Source organism: Pantherophis guttatus, chromosome 1 (assembly GCF_059756535.1).
Source record: "Pantherophis guttatus breed Tessera chromosome 1, ASM5975653v1, whole genome shotgun sequence".
NCBI classification, from domain to species: Eukaryota; Metazoa; Chordata; class Lepidosauria; order Squamata; family Colubridae; genus Pantherophis; species Pantherophis guttatus.
The window spans coordinates 294,796,632-294,813,648 of NC_142063.1; the positions used below are offsets into that span (position 1 = coordinate 294,796,632).

At 36.8% G+C, this 17,017-nt stretch overlaps 1 protein-coding gene across 5 annotated transcripts in view; it reads left to right on the top strand.

Annotated features, from left to right (window-relative positions):
- NVL (nuclear VCP like) overlaps nt 1–15,181 on the top strand; it is a 56,618-nt gene extending 41,437 nt beyond the window's left edge. For 2 of the 5 annotated variants that reach the window (XM_034427907.3, XM_087883148.1), the window contains 4 exons: nt 4,984–5,060; nt 7,890–7,978; nt 11,414–11,514; nt 14,610–15,181. In XM_034427907.3, the coding sequence (XP_034283798.2) occupies nt 4,984–5,060; nt 7,890–7,978; nt 11,414–11,514; nt 14,610–14,654 (312 nt within the window). In that variant the 3' untranslated portion in view covers nt 14,655–15,181. Of the gene's footprint in view, nt 1–2,805; nt 2,996–4,983; nt 5,061–7,889; nt 7,979–11,413; nt 11,515–14,609 lie in introns of those variants that run through there. The other 3 variants (XM_034427908.3, XM_087883149.1, XM_060692468.2) reach the window with 2 other exon arrangements.
- The last annotated feature ends 1,836 nt before the right edge of the window (nt 15,182–17,017 follow it).

The window sequence follows — 17,017 nt, forward strand, 5'->3', positions numbered from 1 at the left end:
GAACTGTTGTAAATCGAGAGCTACCTGTACTTAGCAGCTCCTGGAAGGGGCATGTTAATTGTGATCCTTAGCAACCCTTAGCAACTAAAAGGATGCCTATATGGCTTAGCAGGAGGAGAGAATCAAGCCAAAGTGGTTAATTTGTGTTGTGTGTACATGGGGGTGGGTGGAGGGAAACGATACCTATTCTGTTTGCTTAGAGTTTGCATTTCCCCAGCTTTGTTGGACTCTGCTCCTTATTTAGACTGGCAGATTTAGTTTGGACAAGCAAGCTCATATTTGAACCTGTCAAAGTATTTTTCAATTTTATCATTAATATAATTTCTCAGGCCTCCTTATGACCTGTGCCTAAGTGGTAAGCATTTTTATAAGAATTGTTTTTCTGCTTTGCAAATCTAAACCCAGTAAGTGTATTAGAATTACTTTTTCCTTTCTATAAGGATAATTAGTTATTGCCTCTTTCTTTAAATGAATGTAGATATTGTTGTGTCTAATCATGCAAGGAGTAAGTTGATTATTTATTTTGATTAAAATTATTCTTTACATTAAAATATCATTTTCAGTTCTCTATGACAGAAGGAGGAGTTTATGCACTTTATGTCAGATCTTCTAGACCTAGAATTCTGACTTTCTGCTGACTTCCTATTGTCTGTGTTTATGGAAAACTGGCAGGGAACATTGGAAATTGGGATTACATGACTGTAGAGATGCTGTGACAGCCAGAATTCTGAATTATCCCAGTGCCACCATAACATTGAAGAGTCATTGAACCAGTAGTCATTAAATGAGGATTCCCTGTCCTTCTTCCACAAGAGCAGACTCGTAACTCAGGAGTGCACATAATTGTAGCATCGCTCCTACAAAATGCTTTTGGTATAATTTAACTTTACAACCTCATCTTTAAACCAAAATAAAGACCACGTCCAAGTCATATGTGATAGTTCTTTTAAATAACTCCAGCATTAAAAAAAAATGGAGCCAATGTAGTTGTTTCTTCAACAACCACGGGGATGTCCAGTAAATATGAAAAAGATTTTTTAATGAATTAGTTCCATTTTAATGTTATAGGTCCCTGGAATTCTATTCTAAATTTCAATTAGAATCCTACTCTAATTTATAAGACCTTAGAATGCTATTCCTTAAAATGTCAGGGTTTAAAAAAAAATAGCATATTCCAGTTTTTCGTTCCAGATTTCTTGTAAATTATCAGTGTTTATCTTCAAAATCCTCTTCAAAAATTTGAATAAATGCACTGTAGTTTTAAGTTCCTCTGAGATATTTTCCGTACAATTTATAATTTAGAAGGCTGCCAATGTACCAAACCCAAATTCAGTAATCAACAAATATTTTAATTTGGATATATTACAGCTAAGCTATTTCAGGCAATCCAAATTCTTTTTGTAGTGAGTCACTGCTTTTTAAAAAAACTTTAAAGATCATTTCATCTAAATATTTTTTCTGACTATGTACTTAAAGAACCTCCATATTAAAATTATGATTATCCCAAAGAGTTAGTTTTTCATAAGAAACAAGATCAAGCTTAACACTCTTTCTATGGTCTTCCAAATTATTTTGCTGCTGATTAAAATGACATGCTGATTAAAATGAATGAGTTGGATGGCCATACAAATCTCCTTAATAAATAAAATGAATTTTAAAAATATAAAGGATAAGGATAAAGGACTCCTTCATGAGTTCCATAGTGTATCAATAAGTGAAAAATTATACCATTTATAATAAATTTAGCCAAGGGATTTAAATACTGCATTCTTAACTGGTTAATAAAAACAGAAGTAAATCCTTTTTTTCTTAAACATGTTCAAAAAAATATCCAAAGCCTGCTAGATGCCAGGAAACTAGATCAAATTTCTCAGATTGAATTGTAAAAATATCTACCATCCGCCTGCTATTACAAGATATTAGAATTTTTAATAAAACTGGATTGTGCATGGTAAACTAAAGAAGGAAATAACCTCTGTACTAAGGTTATAATCAATTTTTTATTATCTGCCGCTAAGAAAGATATGGAACAATAACTAGTACAACTACTTGGAACTTTGCTCAGTTTCACTACGGCTATATACACTTCCTAAAACAAGGAGGGCAATTTATGTTCCATGCAAGTCTCACTAAATATATGTTACCAGCAACATGAAAGAGCCAGTTTATACAGTGGCTAAGGCATTAGGCTAGAAATCATGATACTTTGAATCCTTGGGCATGAAACTGATTCGGTGACCCTGGGCTCTCTCAGCCTTAAGAACTAAGCAGTGGCAAACCATTTCTCAAATATCCTGTCAAGTAAACCACAGGAACAAGTCCGGGAAGTTGCCAGGAGTCAACACTGACTTGAATATGAATATATATGTGTTTCATTCAGGGGTGGGTTCTACTTACCTTTACTACCAGTTTGTAATGGGAGCGCGCACACTTCTGCACATGCGCAGATCGTCCATGATGACGTCCAGGCGGAGCCTCCCGCTGTTTTAACTACCGATTCGCAAGAACCGGACCAAACCGGGAGCAACCCACCACTGGTTCCATTTCCATAAAAGTCATAATTCCATTTTATTAACAATCCATCTCCATCAGGGGCCTTTCCTGCTTTCATAAATAATTTCTTGTAACATTAATGGTACAACTAGGTTTTCCCAATGGGTAATTTTTTGGAAAATCATTAGGTTTATTTTATTTTAAAAAATATAAATGGGGGACACACATGCAGTGCCATATGTACACACGGGTGGGGCTTCACAACAACACAACACTGCTTTCATCAGTTTGTCCACCCCTTCACCTCCACAGGTGCTGCTGATGGCCATATGGAACAAGGCCTTTGAGTGAAGTACTCCAGCTGTGAAACTGTCCCTCAAAGGAATATAGCTCTTCTGTTGATATTGAGATTAGGTGTTTTGTTCAATTTCACTGTTGTATGATGACATTTTTTCCAATGCTTATTTTCAAAATAAAATATTGCTTTTCTTTTGCTTTAAAACTTGCTCTCTGTGATTCTTTAATATCTATAAACTTATTATCTTGAATTATTGGTCTCTTTAGGAAGCTTTCACATTCAAAATGGAACTCAGAAATCTTATATATAGAATAACAGAGTTGGAAGGGACCTTGGAGGTCTTCTAGTCCAACCTCCTGCTTAGACAGGAAATCCTACACCACTTCAGACAAATGGTTATCTAATCTCTTCTTAAAAACTTCCAATGTTGGAGCATTTACAACTTCTGGAGACAAGTTGTTCCACTGATTAATTGTTCTAACTGTCAGGAAATTTCTCCTTAGTTCTAAGTTGCTTCTCTTCTTGATTAGTTTCCACTCATTGCTTCTTCTACCCTCAGGTGTTTTGGAGAATAGTTTGACTCCCTCTTCTTTGTGGCAACCCCTGAGATATCAGAACACTGCTATCATGTCACTCCTAATCCTTCTTTTTATAAGACTAGACATAAATAGTTCCGTTCTTTATGTTTTATCCTCCAGTCCCCTAATTATCTCTGTTGCTCTTCTCTGCACTCTTTCTAGAGTCTCAACATCTTTTTTACATCGTGGCGACCAAAATTGGATGCAGTATTCCAAGTGTGGCCTTACCAAGGCATTATAAAATGGTATTAACACTTCACGTGATCTTGATTCTATCCCTCTGTTTATGCAGCCTAGAACTGTGTTGGCTTTTTTGGAAGCTGCAGCACACTGCTGGCTTATATTTAAGTGATTGTCCACTAGGACTCCCAAGATCCCTCTCACAGTCACCACTATTGAGCAAGGTACCACATATACTGTAAAATCAGTGAAAGGCAGTCCTGCAGATAAGCCAGGCATCTGTGAAAGTGATTAAATTAATGGAACAGTGAAATGCTATAGACATAGTGTACCTGGACAACAGGAAGGCATTTGACAAAGTAGATCACAGTGTACTTCTTGATAAGATAGAAAAATGTGAGATAGACAGTACCATGACCAGAATTGGTTGACCAACTGTACCCAATGTATAGTGTGTCAATGGAGGAAAACATAGTGAGGTACACCTCAAACTTCTGTCTTGGGTACAGTACTGTTCAACATCCTCATAAATGATCTAGAGGAGGAGATTGAAGGGGCACTCATAAAATTTGCATTTTGCATTTTGTTTTTCTTGCCTAAATGTAGAATCTTAACTTTTTTCACCATTGAATTTCATTTTGTTAGATATTCAAGTCTGTCAAGATCCTTTTCTATCTTAAGCCTATCTTCCGGAGTGTTGGCTATTCCTGCTAGCTTGGTGTCGTTTGCAAATTTGATGTGTTCCCTATCTATCCCCTTGTCCAAATCATTGATGAATATGTACTGGGCCTAAAACAGAGCCCGGGGGTACCCCATTGAATACCCCCTTCCATGTAGATGCAGTTCCATTGAGGATTACACGTTGAGTGTGGTTGGTCAGCCAGTTACAAATCCATCTGGTGGTGATGCTGTCTAACCCACATTTTTCTATTTTATCAAGTTTTAGGTTATGGTCTACTTTGTCAAATGCCTTACTGAAGTCCAAGTAAATTATATTGACAGCATTCTCCTGGTCCACTAGTTTTGTCACTTTGTCAAAGAATGTAATAAGATTAGTCTGGCATGATCTGTTTTTGACAAACACATGTTGGCTTTTGGTTATTACTTGGTTTGCTTCTAGGTGTTCGCTGATTCGTTGCTTGATTATCTTTCCCAGAATCTTCTCTGGTATTAAGGCCAGGCTGATGGATCTGTAGTTTCCTGGGTCTATTTTTTTTTCCTTTTTTGAATATGGGAACGACATCAGCTCTTTTCCAGTCCTCTGGCAGTTCCCCATTTATTTTTAAATAAATAAATAAATAAATAAATAAATTTTTTTATTTTATTTTATTTATATTAAATAATGTGGGCAGTTCCTACATTATTTAATATAAATCAAATTATGTGATTTCTCATATGTATCAAAGTTATTGAATGTCTTTTTTATGGTTACAGGATGGAACTGTACCCCCACTTGATATTGATGTGCACTTGGAAGAAATTGCTTACAATCCCTGCTGTGATTGCTTTACGTGAGTAATATCCTATTTGGAATCGGTTTTGAGGGCAGATAAAGGAACATGTATGTTCTGGAGCAGACCTGTTCAGAATTAATAGTTTGGTTAATTGCAGGGAAGAAGGATCATTTCCAGCATAGAACATGTGAATCACAGGGTAATATATGTATTATTCATGTACATGGCTGCATTAGTAGAATCTGGACTTTCCTTACATTTATATTGGAACTTTCAGCATGATTGTAGATGCTTGCTTACCATTATAAACATTTAGTGCTCAAAATTAGAAACAAATATAATTGCAAATACAAGTGCAGAGATTTCTTAGTTTTTCAGTTCTTGGATCCTAGACCTTTTTAAAAAAAAAAAAAATAAAATCCTTGAAGGTAGCCGGGCATTTAGGAGGTTATATTTCCTTACTTCCATCATAGAATTATATGTATATTTATTTCATTATGTCAGTATCAAACTATGTCAAAAGCACTTATTAAATAAGCTCTCCATACTGTTTCAAGACAAAAAAAATTCAGTAAAACCATTGCATTTTTAAATTGCATTAATTTTTATTTTACAAGTTAATCTATTGGCATGTCAGCTTTAGATAAAAGAATGTTGGTTATTAATGATTTTAAGTGGGACAGAAGGCCTCCTTGTTTAAAAGTGGCAATTATTAAATTATTAGACCCCTACTTAAAACTTCAGCACTAGCTCTCTCAGAGATCAGCTACTATAAGGATTATATCATAAGAAGGCCGTCACTTCTCCATTGGGGACAGTTCTGAAGAATAGATTATCTTGACTCATTTCAAAATGGCTTCAGAGCTTTAATGCAGTAGATTGCATTAAATGCGGTAGATTGATATCCCTTTATTTTCTGTAACTCTGTTTATAACATTCCCTTTCTCTATTTTCTCGAGAATGAAATCCATGCATGAGATGGATTAAACCGAGTCAGGGTAATTGGCCTAAACTTATCCAGCTGGCTTCTGTGCCTAAAACAAGATTAAAATTTCTAGTTTCTAGGCCAGCACCATAACTACCCTACTATAAAATGGCTCCGTTTGATATCGGTGAGCCTGATCTTTATTTGGATATTGTTGGGGAAGTATGATTCTACTGATTTGAAGATTGCTGTGGCATCTTTCTCCGATGCCTTTTTTTGTAAGCTAAATATACCAAATTCTTTAAGTGTTCTTTATGGAGCTTGAGTTCCAGAACCTTTACTATCTTGCTAGCACTCCTATGAACTGACTTCAATTTGTCACTGTCCTTTTTCAATGATGGTGTCTAGAACCAGCCACAGTATCCCAAATGGGATCTGATCAGGACAGAATAAAGTAGAACATTTGCTTCCTCTCATGTGGACTCTGTGCTCTGGTTAATGCACTTCCCAATAGCGTTTCCTTTATTGTATCAGCATCACCCTGCTAGCTCATGTTTAGTATGTGGTTGCCAAGGACTTCAGTTCTCTTTCACATAAACTGCTGCCAGGTCAATCCTTCACTATCCTTTACTTGTGCTTTATATTTTTCCCACCCAGATCTCAACTCTTCATGTTGTATTAAATCCATTCTATTTATTTCAGCCGGTTCCAGTCTTATCTAGGTCCGTGATGGCGAACCTATGGCACACGTGCCCAAAGTGGCACGCAAAGCCATGTCACCTGGCACGCACGGCATCGCCCATTCCTGTTCCGGGTTTCTGGAGTGCATATACACGCAACGATTAGCTGACCTTTTTGCGTGTGGCAGTGCCAGAAACTGGAAGAGCTGGTCTTCCATTTTCCTGCATGAGCATGTGCCCGGGGCAGCTGATTGCTGCAAGCGCATTCCGCGCCAGAAACTCGGAAGACTAGCTGGCCGGCGTGCATGCGTGGGCCAGAAACCAGAAGTTCATTTTCAGGCATGCGCATGCGTCATTGGCAGCTCCTCTTCTGGGTTACGGCCCAGACAAGTGCTTGAAGTGCGCACACGCTCCCTTTTTTGGCACTCAGTGCCGAAAAGGTTTGCCATCACTGATCTAGGTCTTTTTGAATCTTCTGTCCCTTGTTTAAAGTATTAGTCATCCATTCAAGTTTTCTGTCATTTGCAAAGTCTGAACTCTCAAGCTGCTGATAAAAATGTTAAACAGCACATGGCGTATGATATGGCCCTGTGGCACACACACCCTTGATAATCTAATGTGTTTATCTGGGATTGATTTTGATTTTGGATCTACAGTGACCCAGATATTTCAGTTACTACAGAAGGTAGCAGGCAGATTGGTCTCTGGAAAAGTAGCGTTTTATCTGTGCTACAACCATTTACAATGTCTGCCAGGTTATCTCAATGCAATATAGAATTCAACCCCATTGGATGTATTGGATTCATGTAACAACCATGTGGTTCACTTAGCCATGTGATTTGCTTAATGGCCATGGTGACTGGCTCTATGACCATTGTAAAATTGAGTCATGTCACATGGTACCTCAACTTATGACAACTTTTGACTGAAATTCCGTATGAATTTCCAGATTAATAATTCAGTTTTAAGTTTATCTGCCTATCTTGGAAAGCAGTAACAGATTTTAAATATGTTTGTTGAACAACTTCTTAAAAGGACAGGTTGTTACCATTGAATACTAGCAATTATTTGGTTATGTTTTTGTCAGTGGTGGACTGTAAATTTTTTAACAACCGGTTCTCTGCCCGGCTGGGTGGGCGTGGTTGGCTGAGCATGTGACTGAGTGGGCATGGCCAACTCAACTGGGTGGGTGTAGCCAACCCCCAGGTGGGATTTGCCGGTTCACCAAACTCTGCAGAATCGTAACAACCGGTGCTTTTCTTTTCTTTTTTTTCTTTATAGAGGAGCAGATCTTTCAGCTCTAGTGCGAGAAGCTTCTGTTTGTGCCCTAAAACAGCAAATGACAATGTTCAGTCCTGCAAACAAGAACAGTAAGAAGGGGGAAATGGCATATTATAACTTAAGGCAGATTTTCTTAATGACCAGATGTTTAAGAACCTTTGCATGTTTTCATTATTTTATTTCAGAGTTCCCACAGTGCAGAATTGCTATATGATTGCTCTAAACTAAAGACACACTAAAAACAGTGAAAGGAAGTTGTTAATTAAAGGTTTGGTAGGCATGAAAATGTTAGTATTTTTTATCTACACTGGGTTGTCTAGCACTATAATATTTATTTATTTATTTATTTATTTATTTATTTATTTATTTATTTATTGGTTCGATTTATATGCCGCTCTTCTCCGGAGACTCAGGGCGGCTTACAATGCGTTAAGCAATAGCCTTCATACTTTTGTATATCCCTGCTTAGTAGGACTTTCCCCCCACCCCCACCCCAGCAGTGTTCTTTTTATACAAAGTCAGCTTATTGCCCCCACAATCCAGGTCCTCATTTTACCTACTTCGGAAGGATGGAAGGCTGAGTCAATCTTGATCCTGATGAGATTTGAACTTGCAGTAATTACAGGCAGCTGGCAGTTAAGTGCTACTTAACAACACTTTAGTCTGCTGCGCCACGAAGGAAAAAGAGGGGGAAATATCCAAAATACTGAAATGTGCATTGGTATGCTGTTGCAAGACTAAGAAGCTAATGTTTAAAGGCAGTCTAGAAAAGAGTTGAGCGTGAAATATTGGACAGCCTTCAGCGGTCAAAACACTACAGGTAGCCTTCAATTTATGACCCCAATTGAGCCCAAAATGTATGTTATTAAGTGAGAAATTTGTTGAGTGAGCTTTGCCCCATATTACAACTTTTCTTGCCACATTTGTTAAGTGAATCACTGAAGTTGTGAAATTAGTAACATGGTTCGTAAGTGAATCTGGCTTCCCCATTGACTTTGCTTGTCAGAAGGTTGCAAAATGACCCCAGGATACTGCAACCATCATAAATGTGAGTCAGTTGTCAAACATCTGAATGTAAATCACGTGACCATGGGGATGCTGTAACGGTCCTAAGTGTGAAAATGGTCATAAGTCACTTTTTTCAGTGCTGTTGTAACTTCAAATGAGAAAGAGAGAGCCTGGTGGCTCAGCAGACTGATAGCATTGTGATTAACACCAGCTGTCTGCAATTACTGTAAGTTTAAATCTCACCAGGCTCAAGGTTGACTCAGCCTTCCATCCTTTCTAAGGTAGGTAAATTGAGAACCCAATTTGTGGGGGCAATAAGTTGACTTTGTATAAATATACAAAAGTATGAAGGCTATTGCTTAACGCATTGTAAGCCGCCCTGAGTCTCTGGAGAAGAGCGGCATATAAATCAAATTTTTTTTAAAAAGGTCACTAAATGAACTATTTTAAATCGAGGACTACCTATAGACAGTCTGGAATTTAACTGAACTAGGGATGTGATTTAGAATAAAATACACTGATAAGTAGAACTCTCTTTGGTACAAGAAAAAACAGAAATGCAGTTGAAATTTCAGTCTGGCATGCAAGAGTTGCTCTTGCTAAATAGAAACTTGAGCAAGCAGTATAATTCAAGCAAACTTTTCCATTTCTGTCTCTTTTCTACCAATCATTAATAAACAAATCTATGGTAATGTTTACTAGAAGCTTTGTGAAATAATCCTGGTGATGCATGACCACTAATATAATTGCCTCTTTTGTTTGTAGACACTGTAGAGCAAGGAAGAACCAGGAGGTTATAGAAACTAAATTACTCTCACTTAAATATTTTCAAGCAGTTTCCTCTCAGTATGATCTACATATAAGTAATTTGGATTCAGTTTCAAACAATATGACATCTGTTTTCAGATTTAAGATTGAAGACAAATCACAAAGTGAAGAGGATTAACTAGTTCTTTACTTTTCATTAATGCCAACAGATCAAAAATTTATTTCCACAATTAACATTCTGTAGTAATGCACTGCTTTTAAAGATTAGGTTTTAAATTAATTAAAAGAAAACGCTGACTGTACTGTTTTGTTATGACGGTTTTAACTGGGTTTGATCTAATGAACATCTTACGATGTTTTTGTGGGTGTGTTTGTATCAAAAACAGTGTTTTCCAAATTGCACTTGTGCCTCTGGTTTTCTTGCTACATTTCATTTTTTGTAGGCAAACTCTATGAAGAATAGAATAAGGTTAATTGGTTTAGCTGGGAATGGAGAGTTGGATTAGATTAGAAATAATCATATCATTGCAGGTAGTCCTTGACTTACAACCACAGTTGCAACCAAAATAACCATTACTAAGTAAGGCGGTTGTTAAGTGAGTTATGTTCAATTTTAAGACCTTTTTTGCCAGTCGTTAAGCAAATCACTGCTATTGCTAAGTAACTCTAACTCTGACTTTGCTTATTGACTTTGCTTGCCAGAAGCCAACTGAGGTCACAAATGGCGATCACACGATCCCAGGGTGCTGCAACCATTGTAAATACGTTGCAAATATGCTGCTTTCCATGCACCTGAATTTTGGACAGATGGTCATAGGATGCTGTGTTAGTCATAAGTGCGAGACCAGTTGTGACTAACTTTTTTCAGTGCTGTTGAAACTTCGAACAATCATTAAACAACTGGTTGTAAGTTGAGGGCTACTTATACTATTTTCACTCATGGAGTTTTATGTATAAATAAGCCTTTATAAAGTGCCAGTTAATAGTCAAAAGCTAAGAATTCCAAACAAAGTAGCCATAGACCCTATGATAAAAAAGGAAAAAAATACATTAGTATTAATTTTAAAAACCAACCCTGGTTTTATCACCTTTTAGCTGATGGTGATATTAAAATCCTGTGGTGAGTTATTTATTAAATATATCCTTATTTTTTAATGGAAGAAGGAGAAAGGGCACATGCTACTTAACTATGTTTCAGTGCTGTCTTAATATATAATCCAGGGCAAAGTCTTTTAGGCACTTTTGAGCAGACAGCTGCCCTCATTGAATAGCCAGTGGAAAATAGTTGTTTCTGAAAATGGATGCTGTTTCTTTCCAGTGCCTGTAGTTCATTACATAGTGTAACTCAACTCTTGCAGAGTGCTTGAAATAACTGTGAATTCAAGATTCTCACCTCTTTAAGCAGAAGACTGTAGAAGAATGGATACTGAATTAGTTGTATGCAAAATTTTCAAACTTCTTGATTTTGGCCTTCTCTTGATAAATCTTATAAACAGAATTGATCAGGGGATATTTCCCATTGAATTAGACCTGAGGACGCACTCTAGCAAATTAGAGGGTTTTTTCAACAACTTCATAACTCTAGCAAATAAACATGGAAATGCACGAAAAATAAGTAGAGAGAAAAAAATAGTTCTGTGGCAAATTGTCTTATTAATAAAGAACTTTTGTTTCTCCTTCCATTCTTAATATTTTGTTGATCAATATACATTTTATTTTATCAAAGTTATCATTTTCTTCAATTATAGTAAGTGTTTCTTGTACTGCAGTCTTCACAGGGGAAATTAGAGTTGGCAAAATACATTTTGAAGAAGCTTTTAAGAAAGTGAAATCCTCTATAACTCCAAAGGTAAATACTTTTAAATTTTCAGTTGGTGATCCAGATTGTTCATAGAACATTGTAAAGAAATATGCATGGCCCGGAGCTTCATACTTCTTTAAAATCTCATATACCCCATTTCTCCCAAAATGAGACATCCCGTGATAAACCCAATCAGGCTTTTGAGCGCATGACAATAAGGCCAAGTGCTTATTTCAGGGTTCAAAAAAATATAAAACAGGGTCTTATTTTTAGGAAAACACAGTAATATGCCATAGATCAACTTTGAGTGAAATGTAAAATGCACCAAGTATCTTAATTGTTCGAAGTATGATGCCTTTATTCACTTAAGACTTTCACCCGATGCCACACCATTTTTTTCCCAACTGTACTGGTGGTAAGTATGACTATTGCAGAAATGTTTTAGGAAGGAAGGTGTGGTTTTTGAAAGGATTATTATTATGCTAAATTCCCAATACAGGTAATCTTCAGTTCTTAATAATTGGGACTGAAATTGCATTGCTAGGTGATGCAGTTATAAAATGCCACATCACATGACTGCACCACTTAGCAATATTTCTAACATGCTTGGTTAGAATTAAGCAAATTACCATAGGTCCTTAAACAAAGACACCATGTTTGCTGGCTTCCCCATTGACTTTGCTTGTTGGAAGCCAGCAAAGATCACAAATGATGACTGTGGGATGCTGCAACATTCACAATCATGTGATGCAAGGACACTGTGACAAGCAGAATTCTGAAGACCAGGTTATAAGTACTGCTTGTTCAGTACCATTACAAGTTCAAACAATCGCTGAATGAGTGGTTGTGAAGGAAAGATCACCTTAATCCCAACAAAATATAACAGAAGCAAACAAGGACTTTTCAAGATTATCACTTTCCATCAATGGAAAATGATGTTCTCCAGAACTGTTTCAAAACTTCTAGCCTGAACACTGGCAAGTAATGTTCTTGTAACATACTGCTCAGAAAAATAAAGGGAACACAAGCAGAAGACATCCGAGATCTGAATGAATGAAATAGCCTTATTAAATACTTTGTTCTTTACAGACAGTAGTTTATATACTGCTCAAACAACTAAAGGGAACACAAAACTACTGTCTGTAACGAACAAAGTATTTAGTAAGGCTATTTCATTCATTCAGATCTCGGATGTCTTCTGCTTGCGTTCCCTTTATTTTTTTGAGCAGTGTATTTTGTAAGTTACTCCATTTATCAGTGTTTTATTATGCTTTTGCACCTGTTAACAATTAGACATTATTGTAGCCTTTTGTTCAGCAAATCTTCTAGAACTATTTTTCTATTCCAGCCAGCTGTTGTCTCTCATTCCTCAATGTTAATAACTAGAACTAGCATTTTCTTAACAATTATGTTCAGTTTTACTCATCTCAATTTCCTTTATTACTATTATTCCATCCTAGCAAATATTTCTATAATTCAAAAAGGAAAGCCCAAATATCTACACACTTTGTCTCTCTCTCTCCTCTCTCTCTCTCACTCACTCATTCATTCACTCACTCACACACATCTATCTATCTATCTATCTATCTATCTATCTATCTATCTATCTATCAATCTATCATCTATCTATCAGAAATGTAACATAATCTTCCAGAATCACTGCAGCAATCCATACTAAATACAATGTATATGTGTTCACAGTAACTCAGACTGATTGGAGTAGTTGAATTTTGAATTATAATCAAATACCGGTACATTCCATTACATTTCATTAGAAACTCTGATGTGTGTATGTGGGCAAGAGGAAGTTAATGTGATGTGATAAATACCAAATATAAAATAGCAACCAAATACATAACATAACAAAACAAGTCACAAAGTATCTCTCATTCAACTGGCCTCAATGCCTGAAAAAAGAACCAGATCTTAACAGCTTTTTTACAGGCGAGTAAAGTTGGAACTTTTATATCGGGGTTGGGGGGGCAGATTGTTTCAGAGGGCAGGAGCAACCACAGAAAAGGCATGCTTCATAGATCCCATAAGATAACAAGATTTAAAAGAACCTGGCTGCATGCCCTGCCTATGGGATCATGTGGGATGTGCAGTCGTTCTTAGAAGGCAGTCCTTCAAGTAACCTATTCCTAGGCTTTCATCATCATCTTCATTTTACCCATTGTCTGTCCATTGCAGGATGAAGGCCTTTTTCACATGTTTTATTTCCGGGCTTTATACCGTGTTTCCCCGAAAATAAGACCCTGCCTTATATTTTTTTTTCAACCCTGAAATAAGCGCTTGGCCTTATTGCCATGTGCTCAGAAGCTCAATTGGGCTTATTTTGGGGGAAACAGGATATATCCCAGATCTGAGGGACACAAAATCTAGATTTTGGCAAGATTGAGCCACAACCTGTTCTTTCCCATCCAATTATTGGAAAGAACCTCAGTAACTTCACTTGGGCAGCTGAGGACAGAAATTATAACTGAGTATCATTCGCATATCGGTGGTACTACACCAAACCAACAGACGACTACCTCCAGTGACTTCATGTAGATATTGAAAGTTGGGGGTGGGAGTGGGCAGAGGACATGACTGTCAGTTGCAAGACACGGTGTTAGGAAAGCCTGATGTGGATTTTTTTTTTTTAAAAATCCCTTCAGTTCCTCACATGATGAGTTTGCACGAAATTGCTGATCTCAACACTTCACCCCCAGCGCTTAGCTCTCTTAATATTGACTTCTGAATTAAATTATAGCAATCTTTTACATTGTGATTACAGTTCTACTTTGCCTGGTTTCTTTTAAGTAGCTTTTTAACAGAACAATGCAAAATATATCATAGAGCTTGTCTTGAAGTAAGGAAGCAGAGCATGCTGACAATAGGAACTGCTTAGACAGCAATATGCATATTTTAATCTACTGATGTAACAGTGTAATACCAGTTTATAAAAGGGGGAAAAAAGCAAATTATACTCTAAAAATGCTTAGCTTTCCCTTTGCTTCACCTTCCAAATGGATAGCCAAATCATTGCCAACACATGATTATATATTTCTTCCTGGAGCAAAGTTAAAATAATTACTAGCGCTTTAAAGTATTGCATTATTAAAGGAGTTTTCAATTTTTCCTTCATTTATTGCCATTATTAGGACCAAATAATGTATGAAGAGCTGCGCCAATCATTGAACCGGTGATTCTTGAATGACACAGAAGACTCCTAATGCTTGCCATGCATTCTCCTGATCCTGTTTTCCAGAAAACCTTTTGGGATATAGGACATGATCTCAGTTTTGTATGCCTATAATTTCAGAATTGTTGAATTTCTTTTAAAGGATTAATATGTTAACATATAAGCTAGCTCTTCCTTTAGCAGCAGGGCTCTTTCAAAAGCCATCTCTGTGATAGAGCTCTCTGCCTGATATCAGGCGATCCAAGTCCTGAAAGACTATTTGAATGCCTAGGAATCTGTTGCCAAATAGCACAGTACACTTAGTAAGTGAATCAGTGATTTGCTATAAACTATGCAAGACCCCACTATCTATATTTCAAGTAAAAGAAAACACAAAGTAGTCAGGCATTATAACCTTCCCATGTAAGATCATACGCACTTGTATGTGGTGTTAGATGATATAATAAACCAAGCTCATCACAAGTATCTTATCATTTTAAGATTTTTTTTCCTTTGGTGTCACAGTGCAAGCATAAAATATTTTTATTTAAAGTCTCTTGTTGATTATTCACTTTCTAAAGAGGGTATCTAAGGGACTGGTTTGGACAAAACTCAGCAGTACTTTTTCATGCGGCTGCTGGTTAAAATAGGATCGCCAACATGATCACCAATGTGTGATGACAGATATGGCACAAGAAGAAGAGAGCGAGCATTGAATGTAGATCATGGAATAGTGTGGGTGACTGAAACATACTATCTTTTAAAGCTTGCCAAGGGCCACATATAAGTGACACAAAATAAATCTTTGTACTTCAATTATCAACATGAGTTTTCTTTTATATATTGTGATGTAATGCAATGTAACTAAATTTAAATAATCCTAAAAAGGTCAATTTTAACATAAAACATAATAAAATGTAAGCCTTTTTAAATGCTAAACAGCTAGAAGTTGCTTTTGCCAACTATGGGTCACTTAATTTCTTGAGCTCATGTTAGTTAAGAATTTTAATGAAATGTCGCACAGGGGTGTCAAACTGGTGGCCTGCGGGCCAGATGTGTCACGCGCAGGCCATGCCCACCCCGGCTCTGTAAAGGCAAAAAATGTCACGTGACGTGATTGAGTTTAACACCCATGATGTAGCACCTTGGAGTCTGGTGCTCTCTGAGCATCGTCACCTGCTTACAAATGTTACCCAGCTAGGTAAACATCTTTACTGCGAGAATGGAATGGGATTTGCTCTGTTTATATAAAGATAGCACCACTGTTGAAACTAGGCAAGAAAATATTTCCTCCTCAAAATAACCAATAGAATTCTGGTAAATCAAGGATCATTTGCAAAACTTCTACAGCATATTAACTTCACTTCAGATGCTGGTAGCAGTTATGAGACTATTTGCCCTCTCCAGGAGTATAGGCATCATGGATTTGATCGAATAAATAACGAACCCAAAACTGAGAAGAAAAAACATGTATTGCAAACAATGGAAAAGTAGTTCTTTTACAGAAGTTGGGAGCTACAAGGCAGGAAGGTCTGGCGATCTGATTTGCTGACCAGTGTACCAGGAGCTGTTTCTATTGTTAGGCAGAACCAGACTTTTCAGTTCATTGTTAAAGGAGATGGAATATTGGAACCATCAGCTGAGAGAGGATGGATCTTTAGGAAATTTTTAGGTTTCAGTTTCCTTGTTTAAGAGTGCCCTTGGGCTACACTATTTGCTGGTGAGGCAGCTTCTATTCTATGGTTTGGGTGGCTTGTAGAGGGACTGTCTGGAGGCGAGGAGGATCAGTTTGGGTTTGATAGGATTGGAGAAGGTGATGAACTGGGTTTGACCCTGATCATGTCCAAAAGACTTTGGGAAAAGAATGCAGCCTTCAGTTTGTTAAGATATATTTTTCTCCTACACAAGTATTTATATTGGCTGACAAATTAGAAAATATATTTGATGTCACTTTACACCCTTAAGAATCTATCTCTGCCTACAGTTCAATCAATGCAACAATTATAAAAGTCAACTATAATTTAGCATTACTCCTCCCAATTACAGTTGCCTGAACCACAAGATGGGTGGCAAATTGAAAACTAAATATTTTAAAGCTACTAAATAAAATGCTTTATTTTTATGCTAATTTTTGTGCATTAAATGTATTTTGAGTTTATTGATAAAAAATTCAAAAGATGGACAGATGCAGTTATATGACTTCTGCAAACAAAAAATACATAATGTGATGTGGTCTGTGCTACTCATAACTTAAGAAAAGTTCTTGGGGTCATAGTGGATAACTTTGTGAAAATGTGAGCAAGACAAAGCAGCTGTGAAAAAGGAAATTCCATGCAAGACATCATTAGGAAATGGATTGAATATAGAAATATCAACATTGTACTGCCA